Below are 19888 nucleotides of genomic sequence, written 5' to 3'. Positions count from 1 at the left end.
ACTACTAATACTAATAATAATACTCACCAATAATAAGAAGAACTTACATGCTCTTTCACCTATCCGTGACTACTGTATTGAGACAATAGGCAGGAGGCTGGAGGCATAAGCAGAGAGACATTCAAGACATCAGGTATGGAGAGCCAACAAGATAGCATTTGAATAGCATGCTTGCTTTGCCCTGGGCACAATCCAGGTTTGAACCCAGTCTCCACTGCATTGAAGGAAACTGATGCTGTGATGTTTCTTTCTGTTTCTCTATCTCTTGTCTCTGTCTTTCTGACAGAAAAATATCAGCCTGGAGCAGTGAAGCCCCAGTAATAACAAAAAGAAAATTTACACAAGAAATCAGGTATTGGGGATCAGGAGATAGCTCTTTTGGTAGAGCACATACTTCATTGTTCTTATGGACCCCAATGGAGTTTCATCTGTTAGTGAAGGTTAGACAGATAAGAAAGGTTCTGTCTGAGGAGGCAACTGCCCTCCAGTCTTGTTCTCCTGCCTTATTGTCTAGGAAAGGTGAAGTCAAAGGTTCCTCCCAGGAAACAAATCCTAGCAGGGTGGGGACAGGGAGGCCTTGGTGCTGGGCGAGGCACCCAGTGCTTGCACAACCACAGAAGCTTGGAGCCACAGCACTTAGCGGAGGCAGAAGAGCCAGGATGGTGGAGTTCGCTCCTCTGCAGGTGCCTTGGGAGCGCAGGCTGCAGACCCTCGCAGTCCTGCAGTGGGTCCTCTCTTTCTTGATCCTGGGTAAGGCTGGCTGGGCTGGGCCAGGGTGGGAGAGCCCAACATCTGCCACTGTAGGTGCACACAGTACAATGAGGCAGAAAGACATCTGTCCTAAAAGGGACTTTGTTGTACCCCAGAGCCTGAGCAAGAGATAATTCTTTTTTTAAAAAAAATAAATTTATCTTTATTTATTTATTGGATAGAGACAGCCAGAAATTGAGACGGGAGGGGGAAATGGAATGTGCCCTACTGAGTGAACTATCTTTAAACTTTAAAAAACATTTTTTTAAATTTTTTATATTTTTATTTACTTATTGGATAGAGATAGAATTTGATACGGGAAGGGAGGTAGAGAGGGAGACAGAGAGACATCTATAGCCCTACTTCACCACTCAGGAGCAGAGGGTAGGACTGCCCACACTCCTTCTCTCTAAGGAAGAAAAACCAGGCAGGTGGGAGCAGGTGTGGCCCACAAGGGCAGGGAGCCTGGGGAGGGAGGGCTGTGCTTGCTGGCTCCTGGACAAAGGGCACTGGGGGCCAGGCCAGGCTCATAGGCAGCAACAGACCACAAGCTCAGCTGACCTGGCTTGAGCTTTGTAAGCAGGGCTGCACCTACCCCACCACTGCAGGACAGTGACTCTAGAGTCTGGGGACAGCAGTAGCCCTGGACCTGAAGGGAGGACAATGGTATAGGCCCACACATGTAGGAGCAGAAGGTTCTATGTTATCCCTTATTCTGTAAATGCAAGAGGAGCCCCAGCATTGAGGAGGGGACAAGGCTGCAGCTGGGGTATCGTACTACACTTGCAGTGTGTGTGTGTGTGTGTCTGTAGGGGATGTGAAGCCATGACAGGTAGTAGTCACAATCTAGGTCAGAGGTCATCACAGTATCGCCCATAGGTTATGTTTGTGCAAACTTTGATCTCAGAATGGTTTTTACATATTCAAATAGTTTAGTATCTGTGTAATATCAGCCAACTTGCCCTTGATCACGAAGTCTACAGTATTCACAGTTTGGCTCTTTAAAGAAAATGCTTTCAGCCCTGTGCAGTGAGACTGGCAGTGGGATAGGGAGAGGTGGCCCCATCTAGAGACAGAATAGGAGATGGGTGGGATCTCTGGGCTGGAGGATAAGGCCCAGGTATCCAAGGAAACAAGGTCAAGCTTAGTCTGGGGATATATAATATCTTTCTTTTAAAAAAAAAAATATATATATATTTATTTATTTATTTATTTAAAAGGTAAGGGGAGAGAAAAAGAACCAGATATCACTCTGGTACATGTGCCGCTGAGCATTGAACTCAGTACCTTATGCTTGAGAACCTAATGCTTTATCCATTGCATCACCTCCCACACCATGAATTTAAATTTTCTATGTTTAATGTATTGTGTCTGATTTTAATGAGAGAGAGAGAGAGAGAGAAAGTAACCAGCACATTGCTCAGCTCTAGCTTATGGTAGTACTTTTGAATCTCGGAGCCTCAGGCATTAAAGTCTTTTTGCATAACCATTATGCTGTCTCCTCTGCCTCTAGATGTGGTATTTAAGGGGAATGTTAAAGGACAGTAAGGGTCAAAGAAAGCTTGAGTGGCCTAGAAGGTAGAGAGAGCAGTGGATAAAACATTACTCTTGAGTATGAGTTTCTGAGATTCATCCTCAGCATTGTATGTGCTAGAGTGATACTCTTGCTCTCTCTCATAAATTAACCAATTAATTAACATATTACCAAGGACCCAGGTTCAGGCCACTGAGAGGCCAGTGTTGGGGTAGGTGCTTAACAAGTGGTAGAGCAGTGCTGCAGATGTCTCTCTTTCTCTCTCTCTTTCCCTCTCTACCTCTCTTTGTCTATCATTGAAAAAAAAAAAGGGGGGGGAATATGGCCACCAGGAGCAGTGGGATCATCATGCAGGCATTGAGCCCCAGTGATAATCCTGCTGGCAAAAATAAGTAGCTATGGGAGTCGGGCTGTAGCACAGCGGGTTAAGCGCAGGTGGCACTAAGCTCAAGGACGGGCATCAGGATGCCGGTTCGAGCCCCCAGCTCCCCACCTGCAGGCAGGTCCCTTCACAGGCAGTGAAGCAGGTCTGCAGGTGTCTGTCTTTCTCTCCCCCTCTCTGTCTTCCCCTCCTCTCTCCATTTCTCTCTGTCCTATCCAACAACAACATCAATAATAACTACAACAATAAAACAACAAGGGCAACAAAAGGGAATAAATAAATTAAATTAAATTAAATTAAATTAAATTAAATTAAAATAAGTAGCTATGTAGGTAGAATAAATAAATAAATAAATAAATAAATAAATAAATAAATAAATAAATATAATGGGAGCAGGAGAGTAAGGGCCTCAGTGAAGGTAGAGAAGCCCCTTGTGACACAGTGGAGGCATAGACTGAGCACATTTAGTGAGAAGCTGGCTCACTCAGTTATAACCTGCCTGAGGGGAGTGGCCAAGAAGCAGCAGGAAAAGTCAGCTGGGACTTGTCACTGAGGACTCTGGACCAAGCCCCCATTCCAAAGGGCTCCTTGTTCAATCTGTTTCTTGCCCTTTTCTCTGTAATTTGTACTCTTAGTACTTATGCTCTATTCCACATGTCTTGCTCTTGGCTTCACCCCAGTTCCCAGAAAACTCAAGGTCTTTGTTGAATGAATAAATAAATAAATATTTGTTGAAGGAATGAGTGCTGGGAGCACAATGTAGTCCAAATGGCAGGATAGACTACCGGGTCCAACTAACTTGCTCTGTGACCTTAGCCAATTTTCCCACCCTCCCTGGGCTTCTGTAAAATGGGGTTTAGAATGCTTTTCTTTTCAGTGTTGAAAGGTGAAAGACAGTATCTTTCTATATTGCCTGCTAACAGGAATGGTGGGTGGAGTGGGGAGAGGTCTTTCTGTCAAGTGCAAATGCCCTATATGGTTTTTCCCCCCTAAACTCCCCACCCTTCCCTGATTGCAAAACTAATACATGCTATCATAACATATATGGAAAAAATGCATGCGCTACGAAATTAAAGATTTTCCCAGTCATGCCTTCCAGGTAGCCACCAATGACAGTTTGTTTTTATTCTTTGTAGTCTTTATTATTGTTGTTGTTTTATTCACACACACACAGAGTTACTAGAGAATTCAGAGCACCACAGTGGGTTCAACCAGGGGGTCCAAACCAGGAGCCTCTGACATTCAAGTCCTATGTTCTACCATCCCAAGTTAGGGAGCTGGTTTTCTTAAAGTAGAAGCACAGACTTGGTTTGACCCAAGGAGAGAAAGTCCTAATTGGAGTTCTTTATGGTTTTTCACACTAAGATCTTTCCTTCCTTCCTTCCTCTCTCTCTCTCTCTCTCTCTCTCTCTCTCTCTCTCTCTTTATCTCTCTCTCCCCCACCAGAGTTATTACTGGGGCTCCACACCAGTGCCACTAATCCACTGCTCCCAATGGCTTTTTTTTAAAAAAAAAAATTTATTTCATGGGACAGAGATAAATTTAGGGGGGAGGAGGAGGAGATAGAGAGGGAGAGAGGCAGACAGACAGACACCTATAGACCTGCTTCACTGCCTTGTGAAGCATCACCTCCTGCAAGTAGGGAGCAGAAATTTGAACCTGGATTCTTGCATGGGATCTTGCACTAGTACTATGTGCACTTAACCGAGTGCACCACTGCCTGCCCCTCCCCCCCCCAACACACACTGAAATCTGTCAAGTGGTGTCCTACTTCTTGTGAGATGGGTGCTGCCTGGTTCAGGAACCATTTAACGAAGTCAATTAGACATTTAAAATCAAAGTTAATGAGTGCAATGTTTCTTTTTAATCAACAGTGTAAAATTAAAGAAATCCACTCTAAGTCAGCTGCCTTGCCCTCCCTGTCCCCACACCCCTTATGTCCACATCCTTCCTCCAGGTCCCCAGGCTTGGTGTACTTTCACTGCCTATGCACATGTATTTTCCTAGCAGGCTGCAACATGGCAGTCCTACTCTACTGCAACCTCCTTTCTGAAATTTTGTCTTAGAAAATATTTAAGGCCAGCATCTACAGTGAGCATCTACAGTCAATCACTTCTCATTGGAAATGGAGATATGTGGTCTGGGAGGCTGGATAGTAGGTAGCACATCTGACTTGAACATATGAAGTTCTGAGTTTGATCCTTGGCACTGCATGTGCTAGAGTGATGCTCTGGTTCTCTCTCTCATGAGTAAATAAATAGATAAATCTTTTTTTTTTTAATGGAGCAGCCCTGGAAGTGATGTAGTGGAGAAAGCATCCAACTTAAAACATGAGGTCCTAAGTTCATTCCCAGGCCTTGTGTATGCCAGAGTGATACTCTAGTGTTCTCTTTCTATAAATAAATAAATAAATCTAAACAAACAAACAAACAGGCAACAGCAGCCCTGGTACAGTAGAAAGAGAGCTAGACATGTAAACAAGGGGTCCTGAGTTCAGTCTCTGACATCACATATGCCTGAATAATGCCGTGGTTCTTTTTCTCATAAAGTAATAAATCTTTCTTAAGAAATGAAAATAGTGGCCCAGGAAGTGGCAAAGCAGGTAAATACATCACACTGGGTATGTGAGGTCCTGAGTTCAATCCGCAACACCACATGTGCCAGAGTAATGTTCTGGTTCTCTCTCATAACTAACTTAAAAAAAAGAGGGAACTAGGCAGTGACACACCCGGTTAAGTGCACGTGGAACTATGCACAAGGACTCACCTAAGGACCTTGGTTCGAGCCCCCACTCACCACCTGCAGTGAGGAAACTTCACAAGCGGTGAAGCAAATCTGCAAGTGTTTTTCTCTCTCCCTGTCTTTTTTTTTTTTTTATAATTTTTAAATCTTTTTTAAATTATTTATTTTGTTATTGGATAGAGACAGAGAGAAATTGAGAGAGAATGAGGAATAGAGAGGAAGAGAGACAGAGAGACACCTTCAGACCTGCTTCACTGCCTGTGAAGTGACTCCCCTGCAGGTGGGGAGCTGGGGACTTGAACCGGGATCCTAATGGTCCTAGAGCTTTGCGCCACGTGTGCATAACCCACTGCGCTACCACCCAACTCCCTCTCTCTCCCTCTCTATCTTTGCCCCCTGTCTCCATTTCTCTCTATCCTTTCCAATAAAATTAAAAAAAAAAAAAAAAGGAAAAATAGCCGCCAGGAGCAGTGGATTCTTAGTACTGGCACCAAGCTACAATGATAGCCCTTTAGGTAAAAATAAAGAAATAAAATAAAGCACAATAAATAAATCTTAAAAGAAAAAAAAGCCAGAAACATCATTCAGGAAGTTTTGCAGCAGGTAGAATGTAGGACTTGCAAGCAAAGGGTCCTGAGTTCAATCCCATATGTCTCTCACATGCCAGAGTGATGCTCTGGTTCTAGTCTTCTCTCTCCTAAATAAATGAATATTTTTAAATTGAAAACAGAAGATTTAAGGGGAAAAAAAGTGAGTGACCAGGACCGGGTGGTGGTGCACATGATTGAGTGCACGTTACAGTGCACAAGGACCGGGGTTCAAGTCCCTGGTCGCCACCTGCAGGGAGAAAGCTTCACAAGTGGTGGAGCAGGATTGCTGATGTCCCTGTGTCTCTCTCTATCTCACCCTTCCATCTTGATTTCTGGCTGTTTCTATCCAAACAATAAATAAAGATAATTAAAAAAATCAAAAAGTGACTAACCTATAAGTGGTCTTTTTCTGTCTGCCCAGACACTGCAGGCTGATATGAGGCTAAAATAAAGATTAGACTGACTGAGCAGTGACCTGGGAACAGGGACACCACTGCCCATGATGACATAGTCAGCCCTGCCAAGAGGTGTGTGGTCTCTGTGTGTGTGTGTGTGTGTGTGTGTGTGTGTGTGTGTGTGTGTGAAAAGCAATCTGAAGTGGTGTAAATGTAAGAGCCCCCCCCCACTGCAAAAAATAAATTATTAAATAGCAATGATTCAAATGAAGACCAGAGAAAGAATTCACTAGGTAAGGAGTATGCCTTCTCTTGTCATACACATAATTAGGTTTGAGTCCAAGGACCACACAGGAGAAGCTCTGACACTGGAGGAAGCTCTGGTCTCAGTCTCTCTCTCTCTCTCTCTCTCTCTCTCTCTCTCTCTCTCTCTGAAGAAATAGCCCAGAGAAGTGAGATTCTGCCCCCCCCACCACCAAGAAAGGTTTAGATAATACATTTTATATTCTGTATGATTAGCCACAATAAAACTTTTTTTTTTTTAACCAGAGCACTGTTCAGCTCTGGCTTATGGTGGGGGATTGAACCTGGGACTTTGGAGCCTCAGGCATGAAAACACAATAAAACTTTTAAAAGCATAGGATGAGCCATACCTCACCTTGTAGGACACACACCTGATCATCTTTGAAGCCCTGGGTTCAAAACCCAGCACCACATGCTAACACCATGGATGGCTCCAGAGATGGTGGAACATTTTTGTGGTGTCTCTTCTCTGTTTCTCCTGCTTTAAAATAAAGAATGAAAACAATTGACTTGGGGAGGCTACTTAGTTGGCTCTGGTAGGGGAGGGTGCTCTGTGTGCGTAGGGGGAAGAAAATAAGGATGCAAGGAAATATCTCTGTATTTGAGTGTCGGGTTGCGTCGCGGGGGAGAGAGAAGTGACCAGGAACTCACAGCAGAGTGGGAACACAAATCTTTATTCATGTGGGAGCCCCAGAGTTGGGTGCAAGCGGGCACAGCGGTTTAGGCCACATGGAGCTAGCAAAATGGCCACCTCCCAATATGCCCAACAGCCCTTCTCCAGGATGGGTCACATAAGAGAAAATAGCAAAGAGAGCGAAAGCAGAAATAAGAGAGGCCTTTATGGGAGGATTCCGGAAGTGGCAAGTTGGGATAGGATTGGCTAGGAAAGGGGGTGGAGAGAGGCAAAAGGCATGTGGGGAAGGTGGAAGCATCCTTAGCAACTGTTGCAATGGTTTTAACTGAATTAGCAATACCCTGAGGGGATAACGTGGTGGATATCTGTAAATAATACTTGCATGGAAATATAGTGGTTTGTGGGCCCTGCCAATGTTCGACCACATCTGCACAATTTCCCAACATGAGAGGAAAGGACTTCCGTGCCTGAGGTCCTAGAGGCCCCAATTCAATCTTTGGCATCACTTCATGCCAGAGCTGAGCAGTACTCAGGTCTAATTACAAACAAAAACTAGGAGGCCAGCAGGTAGCACACCTGATTAAGCACATACATTACTATTCACAAGGACCCAGGTTCAAGCCCCTGGTCCCCATCTGCAGGGGTAAAGCTTCATGAGTGTTAAAGTAAGGCTGCAGGTGTCTCTCTCTCTCTTTCCCTATCTCAACCCCCTCCCCTTTCAATTTCTCTCTTTCTCTATCCAATAATAAATAAATAAAAGGATTAAAAAAAATTTTTTTTTATTTAAGAAAGGATTAATTAACAAAACCATAGGGTAGGAGGGGTACAACTCCACACAATTCCCACCGCCCAATCTCCATATCCCACCCCCTCCCCAGTAGCTTTCCCATTCTCTATCCCTCTGGGAGCATGGACCCAGGGTCATTGAGGGTTGCAGAAGGTAGAAGGTCTGGCTTCTGTAATTGCTTCCCCGCTGAACATGGGCGTTGACTGGTCGGTCCATACTCCCAGTCTGCCTCTCTCTTTCCCTGGTAAGGTGTGTCTCTGGGGAAGCTGAGCTCCAGGACATATTGGTGGGGTCTTCAATCCAGGGAAGCCTGGCCAGCATCCTGATGGCATCTGGAACCTGGTGACTGAAAAGCCAAACAAATTGTTGAGCAATCATGGACCCAAAGCTTGGAATAGTGGAGAGGAAGTGTTAGGGAGGGTACTCACTGCAAACTCTAGTATACTTCTGCTTTTTTACTTTGGTGCCATACTCCAAACTCAGTCAATTTCTGCTTTGCGTTTCTACTTCTTTTTTTTTTACATGCATAATATTGCCCAGATTCCCATTTAACAATACAACCCCCACTATTTCATTCATCATTTTTCATGGACCTGTATTCTCCCCACCCACCCACCCACCCCAGAGTCTTTTACTTTGGTGTAATACTCCAATTCCATTTCAGCCGATCTTGGATGGACCTTGAAAAAATCATGTTGAGTGAAATAAGTCAGAAACAGAAGGATGAATATGGGATGATCTCACTCTCAGTTGAAAAACAAGATTAGAAAAGAAAACACAAGCTGAAAAGGATTTTTTAATCTTTAAAAAAAGTTAAGGGGCTAGATGGTGGTGCACCTGGTTGAACGCACTGGTTATAATGCACAAGGACCCAAGTTCGAGTCCCCCAGTTGCCACCAGTGGGGAGAAAGCTTTGCAAGTGGTGAAACAGTGTTACAGGTGTCTTTTTTGTCTCTCTCCCTCTCCTTCCCTCTTGATTTCTGACTGTTTGTAGCCAATAAATAAATAAAGATAATGAAAAAAAAAAAGTTAAGTGCCCCAAACACAACATTGTAAAAATCTGCCCCATGATGGCAGAAATCTCTATTCTTCATGGCACAGCACAAGAGTCCTATAGGCCCCAGCCTGCACCACTATAATCAGACTTAGTCAAAAGTTCCTTTTCATCCAGGAAATCTGCCATGAATATCAGCTCAGCCTATGCTACTTTAAAATGAAATACACAGCCAGAAACTGGCGCTCTTGAAGCACATGTGTTCATGGTATTGGCCAGAAGAAATGGAGTGAGGAAAGAATGCTAGTATCCAGGGGATGGTGTTCCTCTGGTACCAGGATAGGGTTGCCCCTTGAGTCACCCGATGCTGAGATGTAGTAAGGGATGGGAATCATGGATCAGCGGAGAAATCCTACAGGGTCTGGCCAATTTGTATTTGGAAGGACAGCAGAGAAGGCTGAGCAGAAAGAATATCCTTTAAGGTAGGCTGGGCTGATGGGAAAAAGGAATTTTGGCCTATTGGGCTGGCTTAATCTCCTCCTCCCTAGAGGCAGGAGGGGCTGGCCTCCTGCTCCTGAGAGTGAGGATGGTCCAGAGAAGTTCTGCTGTGCTGGGCAGCCAGAGTGGAGACACCCTGGGCATCTCACCTCCATTCTCTCACTCCTCCGACCACTGGCGGCCCTGCTTCTTTTCCCAGCCCAGCTGTGCACTGCCATCTTCATAGGCCTCCTGTTCACCAGATTCTGGATCCTCACCATCTTCTATGCCACCTGGTGGTTCCTGGACTGGGATACACCCAGCCAGTGGCGGCAGACGCAGTGAGAGACCCTTAGGCGCAGCTTCATCTGGAAATATATGCGGGACTTCTTCCCATCTCGGTGAGTGTGGGGATGGCTGGGTGTGAACCTGAGAAAGATTCTCCTCTCCATTCTCTTTCCTTCCTTCCTTTTCTTCTTCTTCTTCTTTTTCACAGTGTTGAGGTCTTTTGTATTGTGATTCCACCATTCCCTGAGCTGAGTTTTTCATCCTTTTCTATTTCAAAGAGAGAGAGAGAGAAACAAAGGGAGACAGATAGTACAATATCCATAGAGCTTCCCCTGGTTCCATGGTGCTCCCATATGGGGCCAGGATTCAAACCAGGGCTTTCATGCATGGTAAAGCACATGTCCCATCAGGTGACTACCTCCTGTCCCATAGAGTTCAGATTCTTTCTGGCTATGGATTCACATATCTGAAGTTTGGGGTTGGTGTGAGGAATGATGAATGTAGGGTTTGAGGTGTTCTGTGAACCTGTGTTGTGGCACACAGTTGTTGGTATAGAACCTTCACCAGCTCAAGTCCAGATATGAAAGTACTATATTTCTAGCTCCTAGTGGACCATACAGCCCCACTTCATCCCCACCAGATGAGAGATTGACACTTGGGAGGGACCAAGACCTTGGTCACCCAGTGAATTCTTTCAGTAGTTTTAGACTGTGCACTAGACATGGGTGATGGCAGAGAAGCATGCTGACCTGGCCCTCAGGTTCTATCCTGCCCCTCACTCTGGTACACAGTGTGCCCTGCAGCCAGGCCTGACCTAATTCTGAGCCTCAGTTTCTCTGTATATCCAACAAGCACACCAAAGCCTTCCTTCCCTGAGTGCCTTAAATCTCTGAGGTTGGAGACTAGAAAGATAATTCATAGGGTAAGGTACATGCCTCACCATACAACAGCCCATGTTCAAGTCCCAGCAACACACAGGAGGAAGCTCTGGTGCTATGATGTCTCTCCCTTTCTGTATCTCTAACTGAATGAAAAAGCTGCTGGGAGCAGTGAAATCATGCACACACAAAGTTGTGAGTCCAAAATATATAATTAAACTATATTATATATATCTGACTCTACATCTGCACACTTCAGACTTGATGTGGACCCTGGACCCGGGACCCAAAAGTCAGGCCTGAGTGAGACACACCCTTTGATTGGAATGAATAGGGAAAGGAACCTCCATCTCCTTTGCTGATGCAGAGACTAAGCCTTGATCCATAAGACGCCAGGCATGTATGACTTGCAATCCAGATGGATGGCAGCAGGTACAGAGAGTAGAGGCAGTGGCAAGGGACCTCCTCCACAAGCAGGAAAGAAGAAAGGTGGTAAAAGGTGGCTCGAGAGCTAGACAGTCTGTGTTCTATCCCCAGGCCTGCCACATACCAGCCAAATGACCTTGAGGAGTGGCACAGTCTCTCTGTACCCCAGTTTCCCCATCTGTACTGTGACAATGAGGCCCCACACAGAGTTGGATTCCCTAGAGGTTCTCTGAGCTGTAGCTCCTGTTACCTCACCCTTTGACACAAAGAGCTCTGGGGAGACTGGACATGTCTGAGATCAGAGGAGCACCACTGCTCTGACCTTTACACCTGCACAGCTTCTTCCATACCTTCCAGAAGACTCACCCCCTTCCTGCCCCTCCAGGAAATCAGAGCTGCAAAACAAACCTGCTGAGTCACAGGCTTTTGCCTCTCTTGCTTCTGAGTCCTGTGCACAAGTTATAGGAAAGGCTGTACAAGCGTGGTGCTGCTGGACAAAGGGCAAGGGAGGGACAGGGCAGGGCAGTGTAGTAGCAGGGCAGTGGGCAGACAGACAGGTCCATGAGTGAGGGATGCTGAAGGGTAGAGCAAGTGGGCAGTGCTGGGCTAATCTGAGAGTTCTGGAGAGGCATCCATACTGTATATGTGCTGCCTCTGCAAAGTGATCTCTGTATCTGATCAGCAAAGACCAGCAGGAGTACTGGGACTTGCAAGGAGCCACACACAGTCAGATCATGGCAGAGTCTCCACTCTTTCCAGGGCTTCTGAGATTTAAGACTCTGAATGTCCTTTTCTCCCTCTCCTCTTGCCAGGCCAGGCCATGCTCTCTAGAGCTGGGGAAGGTCAGGGTTTCCCTGAGGGAATGAAGCCTGTAGGGTGTGTGTGTGTGTGTGTGTGTGTGTGTGTGTGTGTGTGTGTGTGTGTGTGTGTGTGTAGGCTAAGTATTTTCAGGCCACAGGACTGGATTTGCAGAAGCTCTCTGCAGATAGTGTTTCAGGATTATCACCCTCTTCCTAACTGTCTTCATTCTCCTTCTATGGGGCTGTCTTCCCATCATGGTGCAAAGGGTCACCAAGTAATCAGGAAGGTATGGGGGCAAGGGCTGCAGAGACTAAGTGCACAAAGGTCCTGTTCAGTTTGAATGGGGCAGCCAGACTCCTTAGGCCACACTGCTGTCCCTTCTGTCCCTCCACATTACTCTGAAACCAGAACACTGATCCAACAGCAAGTATCTTCAGGAAGTCTCCCACCATCTGCTTTCAACTTGATAATATGGCAACTCACACCCTGGGAAAGCTGAGCCAGAGGCCTAGGTATAAGCCTCAAAGCCTGGGCTGCTCTAATAAGGAGCCTCCTGCTAGAGGTCCCAGTCCCTGGCTCTGGTTCCATCCAAGGGCCTAGGCCAATGTAAAGGGATGCAGTCCTGTCATGATGGAGAAAGCATTGGTCCCCCAGTCAGTCACAGCCCACAGGAAGAACCTTTGCAGACTCAGCCTGTGCTGTATAAACTAGGTGAGAGCATTTATGAACTAGGTCCTGCCATACCACGTTCACTCTCTTTCCTGCACTGCTAAGAATGATAGTGGCTTTTTCTGCCACTCAGGCCACATGTCTGGAACTTTCTGCCATACCCTCCGTGCTGCAGGCCTAAGCAGACCAGGGCCATCCACTGTGCTAGCAGAACCTCTCATGGTCTGGGCCGTTGACAGAGGAAAATTGAGAGGCCCTGTAAGGGGGAGCAGAGCAGCCCACATGATACACTGCATTGCAGATGGGCACACATGGCTAGCACAGCCTCTTCCAACCTGTATATGCTCTGAGATAGCTTGTGAATGCTCACTCTCAGGTTTAGATGTCAGTTTTACTCAGTTTTAGTCAGTTGCGATTCTTCCTGTATGGTGGTGCCCCCATGTGGTCTTTTGATGCCATAACCTAGACATCAATTTCAGGGCAGCCTCAAAACAGAAACTTTTGGGAGGTGGGAGGACAGGGTCCAATGTCCCTAACTTACAAAGGCCCTAAAGTCACCAGCCAGAGGCTGGGGGTTGGTGAACCTGGTAGAGTGCATGTTACTGTGCACAAGGACCCAGGTTCAAGCCCATGGACCCATCTACAGGAAGGAAGTTTCACAAGTGATAAAGCGGTGCTGCAGGGGTTTCTCACTTCCTCTTTCTCTCTCTCTCTCTCTCCCTCTCTCTCTCCCCACTTTGATATCTCTCTGTCTCTATAAAAAAGAAATAGGAAAAACAGAGAAATGAAAATGGCTGCAGAAAAAGGTGGATTCATTTGTATCAAGCCCATCGACAACCCTGGTGACAATTAAAAAATATTAATAGTCAAAAACAGAAATACTCTGAAAGCTCTGCAATTAAAAATAAGTATTTATTTGTTTGTTTGTTTGTTTGGTGAGAGAGAAGGAAAGAATCAGAGCATCACTGGAATCCAACTCAGGACCTTGTGCTTGAGCATACAATACTTTATACAAAACTCCACCTCCCAAGCCACAAGACTTGAAATTTGTCCAAACCCAGCAGGGAGCCTGAGAGACAGCCAACATAATGACTGCATTCATGTACCTTCCTAAGAGGCTAGGGCCTCAAGCAGGACTGCTTCTCTCCCAAGGCTTCCTGGAAGGGGCAGAGTCAGGCTGGACCTACATGTTCACTAGTTCTCTCTGCCAACAGCTGGTCAAGACTGCTGAGCTGAACCCATCCCGGAACTATCTGGCTGGCTTCCACCCACATGGTGTCCTGGCCTCAGGAGCCTTCATCAACCTGTGCACAGAAAGCACAGGTTTCTCCTCCATCTTTCCTGGCATCCGCCCCCACCTGATGATGCTCACCCTGTGGTTCCGCTTCCCCTTCTTCAGGGATTACCTCATGTCAGGGGGTGAGTCTCCCTCCCTGGGGTTCCAGGACAGAGAGGCTGGAGGCAGAGAAGGAGAAGTTTTAGGGACTTCTAGCAAAGGTTTTAGACTTTGCCCCAGATGTGTGCAATGGGCCGCAGGAGATGTTAGACCCAGAGGGACACCACCCACAGAACCATTCAATGGAGCTCCGTTCAGCTAGGGGGTTGGGAAGATGCTCAGAGATCTCCAGCTGGAGCAAGTAGACTTGTTGATCTCATAGGATTTGTTATTATAGTATTAGGGGTCTCTTTCAGGGGGGCCACCTTCACCCCTTCAGTCCCTGACCCTGACCCCAGACCTGACCATCTTCCTTTCTCTCCAGGGCTGGTAACATCAGACAAGGAATGTGCTGCTCACATTCTGAATAGAAAGGAAGGTGGCAACCTGCTGGTTGTCATTGTCGGGGGCGCCCAGGAGGCACTGGACGCCAGGCCCGGGGCCTACACGCTGCTTCTCAAGAACCGCAAGGGCTTCGTGAGGCTGGCACTGATGCACGGGTACCTAGGGCGGGTGGCAGCTCCACTGGAGCTCAGCAAGGGGCATGTCTGGGTAGGAGACTGTAAAGATACTGTAGGGTCTATTTTTTCATAGTGATTCTTGGTCCCTTCATAGAGAAAATTATATATTTTTTTGTGAGAGAATTATAATGTCTCATGCCCAAATATTTGAGGAAAAATAATTCTGTCAGGGAGACTCAGGGCTCAAAGGAACTTAGGAGCAAAGTACATTTACCCAAAGCTAGCATTAGATCCAGCACCTATAGGATCTAGGAGAATGGAGTTTGAAACTTGGTTTAGAACTGCCTCCTTACCCCCACCCCACCCCAAAGCCTCATTGATGAATACAAAACGGCTTGGGCAGCATACATTTTCTCTATAAAATTTGCAGATTCCTCTTATGTAGGAAGAACCTCAGAAGCATTCTGGTTATGGTGCAACTGAGAGTGATAAGGGAGCAGACCGTAGGAGAAACCAGGCCTCCAGCTTCTAGCCTCCAGTCCAAAGCTCCATCCTCTGCTCCAGTTCCTGCTCATGGAGCATAGGAGGAAGGATTTTAGGGACAGTTCCTGGATTTTTAGAGAAGGTTCTGGGTGGGGGGTAGATAGCATAATGGTTATGCAAAGAGATGCTCATGCCTGAGGTTCCAAAGTCCCAAATTCAATCTCATGCACCGCCATAAACCAGGGCTGAGCAGTGCTCTGGTAAAAAATAAAATAATAATAATAAGAAGAAAGGAAAGAGAGAGATAGTGATATAAGATAAATAGATAGATAGATGATAGATAGATAGATAGATAGATGATAGATGATAGATAGATAGATAGATAGATAGATAGATAGATAGATAGATAGATAGATAGATATGGTTATGGACTTCTCCCAAACCATGTGCACCTGTCAGAAGCTAGGCACCCTTTTTGGGCATTCCTGGGACCTCCTACATGCTTGTTCTCTTCTGTCTCCCTCCAGGACACCTCTGATTCCCATCTTCTCCTTTGGGGAAAACAATGTGTTTGATCAGGTTGAAAATACCCAGGGCTCCTGGCTGCGTTGGGGCCAGAACAGGCTGCAGAAGATCATGGGCATCTCCCTCCCACTCTTCCATGGCCGTGGCATCTTCCAGTACAGCTTTGGTCTCATACCCTACCGCCGACCCATCACTACTGTGGGTGAGTCAAGATCCAGACCTTGAGGGAGGGGGCTATCAGGGGAGGGGCACTGGCAGAGGTCATAGAGATGGGCCAGGCACAACCCTGCCCTCTCAGGCTCAGAGATAGACTCTCAGGAAGAGAACCTGTATTCAAGGTCATCTGGGATGCAACCTGTGGCAGAGACACAAACAAAGGCATCACTGCTAAGCACTGAGCATGTGCTGGGTGTTGCCTGCTCAGTTTATAGCAGCAGCCTGAGAAGCAGGGACCATGATCCCCATTTTTGGTAGCAAATTGATACTCAAAACTATGCAGCAGCTCACGTGTGATCACATGGCCACTGAAACACAATGACAGTGTGACTCAAATTCTATTTGACATTGAGGGTGCCAGTGAATGAGGGTGTAGTTCCAGCCCAATAATGTCACTTATTGGAGAAGATAAGGGAAGGTCATTCTGAGTCTATCAGAATTCTGTGCAGTTGGAATCAATGGGCTGTGAATTAGCACCTGAGGGGTTGGTTCTCCTATAAATTGTGGGCATGTGCTCCAGCAGTGACCAAGTACCATTATATTTTAACTAACTGGACAGTTGACTTATTTTTCCTGAATTCCAACTAGGTTCTTCTAACAAAGCCTCTCCCAGGAGGTCCATTTCTCTCCACCCATCTATTTGTCTACCAGCTGAGCAGTCTTGGCATCATGGCCCTAATCCATGACCTTGAACCTATATCCCATGACCTTTCCTTGCCTCTTGTAGCAATATTTTCATGATTCAGTATTGCTGCTGCTTCAGAGATTTTTCCAAGAGGAGAAAGCAGGGAAGCTACCTTCTTTTTTTTTGAGGTGGTATCCCATTGTGGCTTTCATTTGCATTTCTCTAATAATAAGTCAGGTGGAACATTTCTTCATATGATCATTTGCTACTTCTTAATTGTTTTTAAAGGTATGGTAAAGGAAGACATTGGACAAACTTATACCATGTGTTGAAAATCAAACACTAGGCTGCAAGAGTAAGCATAAAAACTTTTTTTTTTTTGCACACCTGGTAAAGCACACACATTACAGTTCACAAGGTCCTGGGTTCAAGCCCCTAATCATGAAACACATCTGCAGTTGTCTTTCTCTCTCCCTTTCTCCCTCTCTCTCCCTCCCTTCCCAATTTCTCTCTGCCTGTCTTTTATCAAATCAAATCAAATTTTTTTATTTATTTTATTTATTTTTATTTTTTTATAATTTATTTCTTTATTGGGGAATTAATGTTTTACATTCAACAGTAAATACAATAGTTTGTACATGCATAACATTCCCCAGATTCCCATTTAACAATACAACCCCCACTATGTCATTCATCATCTTTCATGGACCTGTATTCTCCCCACCCACCCACCCACCCACCCCAGAGTCTTTTACTTTGGTGTAATACTCCAATTCCATTTCAGGTTCGACTTGTGTTTTCTTTTCTAATCTTGTTTTTCAACTTCGGCCTGAGAGTGAGATCATCCCATATTCATCCTTCTGTTTCTGACTTATTTCACTCAACATGATTTTTTCAAGGTCCATCCAAGATCGGCTGAAAACAGTGAAGTCACCATTTTTACAGCTGAGTAGTATTCCATTGTGTATATATACCACAACTTGCTCAGCCACTCATCTGTTGTTGGACACCTGGGTTGGGAAGCTACCTTCTGATCCAGGCAGAGCCTGAAGGAAGCTAGTCAGAGCCTTCCTGACTTCTCCCTATAATGAGGGGTATAGCAAACTATGTTGGAGGAAGGGGGGAGGAATTGCCTGTGTGCGGGCTCACCTAATCCTAGAATTGCAGAACTTGTTAATAGTAATACCACAGATTCCCAGAGCCACATAACTCAGAGCCTATGAGTCCATCCCTAGAATTTACAATCTAGCATTAATTTGGAAAGACTCACTTGATCTCTCTGGTCTACACTTGATCTTAGCCAAAAGGTCAAGAAGTGATTAACCTCCAAGAAGTGATTGATCCATATTGTCTTCTCCATCAAATGAGTGAGAAAAGATCAAGTTCATTCCCCATCAGACTATTGAGAGTATTGAAAGGGAGATGAGTATAAAGTGTCTGCTGCTGGTGGAGAAGTTACCAAGTGGGCAGAGCACAGGACTGGCATGAGTGAGGACACTGGTCCAATGTACCAGCACCGTGCTCTGAATTTCATTACACACATACATACAAGTATGCATATGCTTTAGGGAACTATGATATAGCTGAGTTAAACTTGTGCTTTGCAAACTTGAGATGCCAAGTTCCATCTTTGGCAGCATGGATGAACAGCAATGTTCTCCTATAAATAAATAAATAAATAAATATTTTTAAAGTAAAGGACCTACTGCATTGGTTCCATTGAGATGCCACTTACGGTATGTTGTAAGAGAAACTTGGAAGTTGTCCTACCATTTTAGAATGCATCACCCACCATTAAGACAGGAAGATGTAGCAATTAGAGTACCTCCCTGCATGTAAGACTTGGTGATTCCAGCCCTGGGTCACCACTCACCTTTATGTCTTGCAGTGGGAAAGCCCATCGAGGTGCAGCAGATAGAAAATCCCTCAAAGGAGGAGGTGGACCAGCTGCATCAGCGCTATATGGAAGAGTTGTGTAATCTCTTTGAAGCCCACAAGCTCAACTACAATGTCCCCCCTGACCAACACCTGGAGTTCTGCTGAGCACATCCCTAGAGGTGGGGGTGTCCCATGAGCAGGCTGGCTTCAGGGAGCCCAGTGAGGAGGTGCTGGGGTCTGAGAAGGCTTCCTGGAATTTATCTCCAGGCTTCTGCCATGTCAATCCCCATTGGGCAAGTGACAGCTGAGGACACAGAGGGGAACCAAACTCTGGGGCTGGTGGTTTGCAATCCTGCTGTGATGCCTCCGTGTCCTCCACTCCTTGGTGTGTTTCCCTGTGACATGGGAGAGAGGGTTTCAAATGAAAAATATCTGAGCACTCTAACCTCATGTCACTCAGCATGCAAGGAACCCTGCAATGCACCATTACTAAGACTCACCAGGCAGCCCTCTCCTCTCTTTCAAGTTTAGAAGGACAGGATGTGCCTTGCTTGCCTCCCTGGATGCCTTCCAATTTCAGGGCCCTCTACTACAGAGTGGTAGCAAGCAGGGCCCAGGAGAGTCAGGGGATTATTTTCTGCCCTTGGCTATAAATTATAGCTCTCCCTCTGAGCCTCAGTTTCCCATATTAGCTAAGCAGAAATGTTGGGTAGCTTCATATGGACTGAGAGTAACACATGAGATCTCTTACTTGTTCTTCATTACAACAACCCCTGATATTGACACAAGAATAAATGGCAATTTGGTAAACTCAAGAATTCTGTTTAAATTACCTTCTTCTCCCTACCTCCCCCAACAAAACTTCACCTTTGACAACCCCCCACCACACACACCACATACATACACACACACAACCCTCTAACCCTACAGGGTTTCAAAATGGGTCAAGGAATAGCATGTTGGCTCTTCCTTCCCATTCACCCCAAGCCACTATACCCGGTCCTGTTCCCCAGGAAAAAGTAAGAAAGAGAAGCTCAGACATAGGGGGCAGATCAGCATGGCTGTGAGCAACAGATGGTGATCTGTATTTGAAGGGTGCAGGAGATAGAAGAGGGATTCAGATCCCTGGGTCTAAGACACAAGTCAGTGATAAGAGGACATTTGAGGAAAAGTAAGTTGAGGCTCAACTCCTGAATCACCCTTTTTTAGCAAGTCATATCACTCCAAAACCTTAAGGAAGGAAGGAAGGAAGGAAGGAAGGAAGGAAGGAAGGAAGGAAGGAAGGAAAGAAGGAAGGAAGGAAGGAAGGGAGGGAGGGAGGAAAGAAAGGATTGGTTTATTTTGGTGACACCTCTTCATAGTCACAGAGCCTATCAGAGGGGTCTCCCTCTTGAGGAAGAACAGTGGTCCCCAGCCCAACTCACACAGAGACTAAGAAAGGCAAAGAAGACAGGAGGCTCAGGCAGCACAGGGTGCCATAAGCCTCAAGTGGAGGCAAAATCCAGAACCTCTTCTGGAGGCCAGGCTGCCCTTTGGCCTAATGACTCTGGGTCCATACTCCCAGAAGGTTAAAGAATAGGAAAGCTATCAGGGGAGGGGATGGGATATGGAGTTC

General features: G+C 45.9%; 1 protein-coding gene across 1 annotated transcript; it reads left to right on the top strand.

Moving 5' to 3' along the window:
• The first annotated feature begins 8 nt into the window (after positions 1–8).
• On the top strand, positions 9–19083 carry MOGAT2 (monoacylglycerol O-acyltransferase 2). The gene is given in 6 exon segments (XM_060176788.1): positions 9–750; positions 9809–9993; positions 13865–14069; positions 14411–14585; positions 15557–15756; positions 18284–19083. Coding segments are annotated over 6 exon segments (1254 nt in total). The 5' UTR covers positions 9–416; the 3' UTR covers positions 18439–19083.
• The last annotated feature ends 805 nt before the right edge of the window (positions 19084–19888 follow it).

Source organism: Erinaceus europaeus, chromosome 17 (genome assembly GCF_950295315.1).
Source record: "Erinaceus europaeus chromosome 17, mEriEur2.1, whole genome shotgun sequence".
Lineage (NCBI taxonomy): Eukaryota > Metazoa > Chordata > Mammalia > Eulipotyphla > Erinaceidae > Erinaceus > Erinaceus europaeus.
Note: the sequence above shows the minus strand (reverse complement) of the source record. Positions and strands in the feature narration are given on the sequence as shown.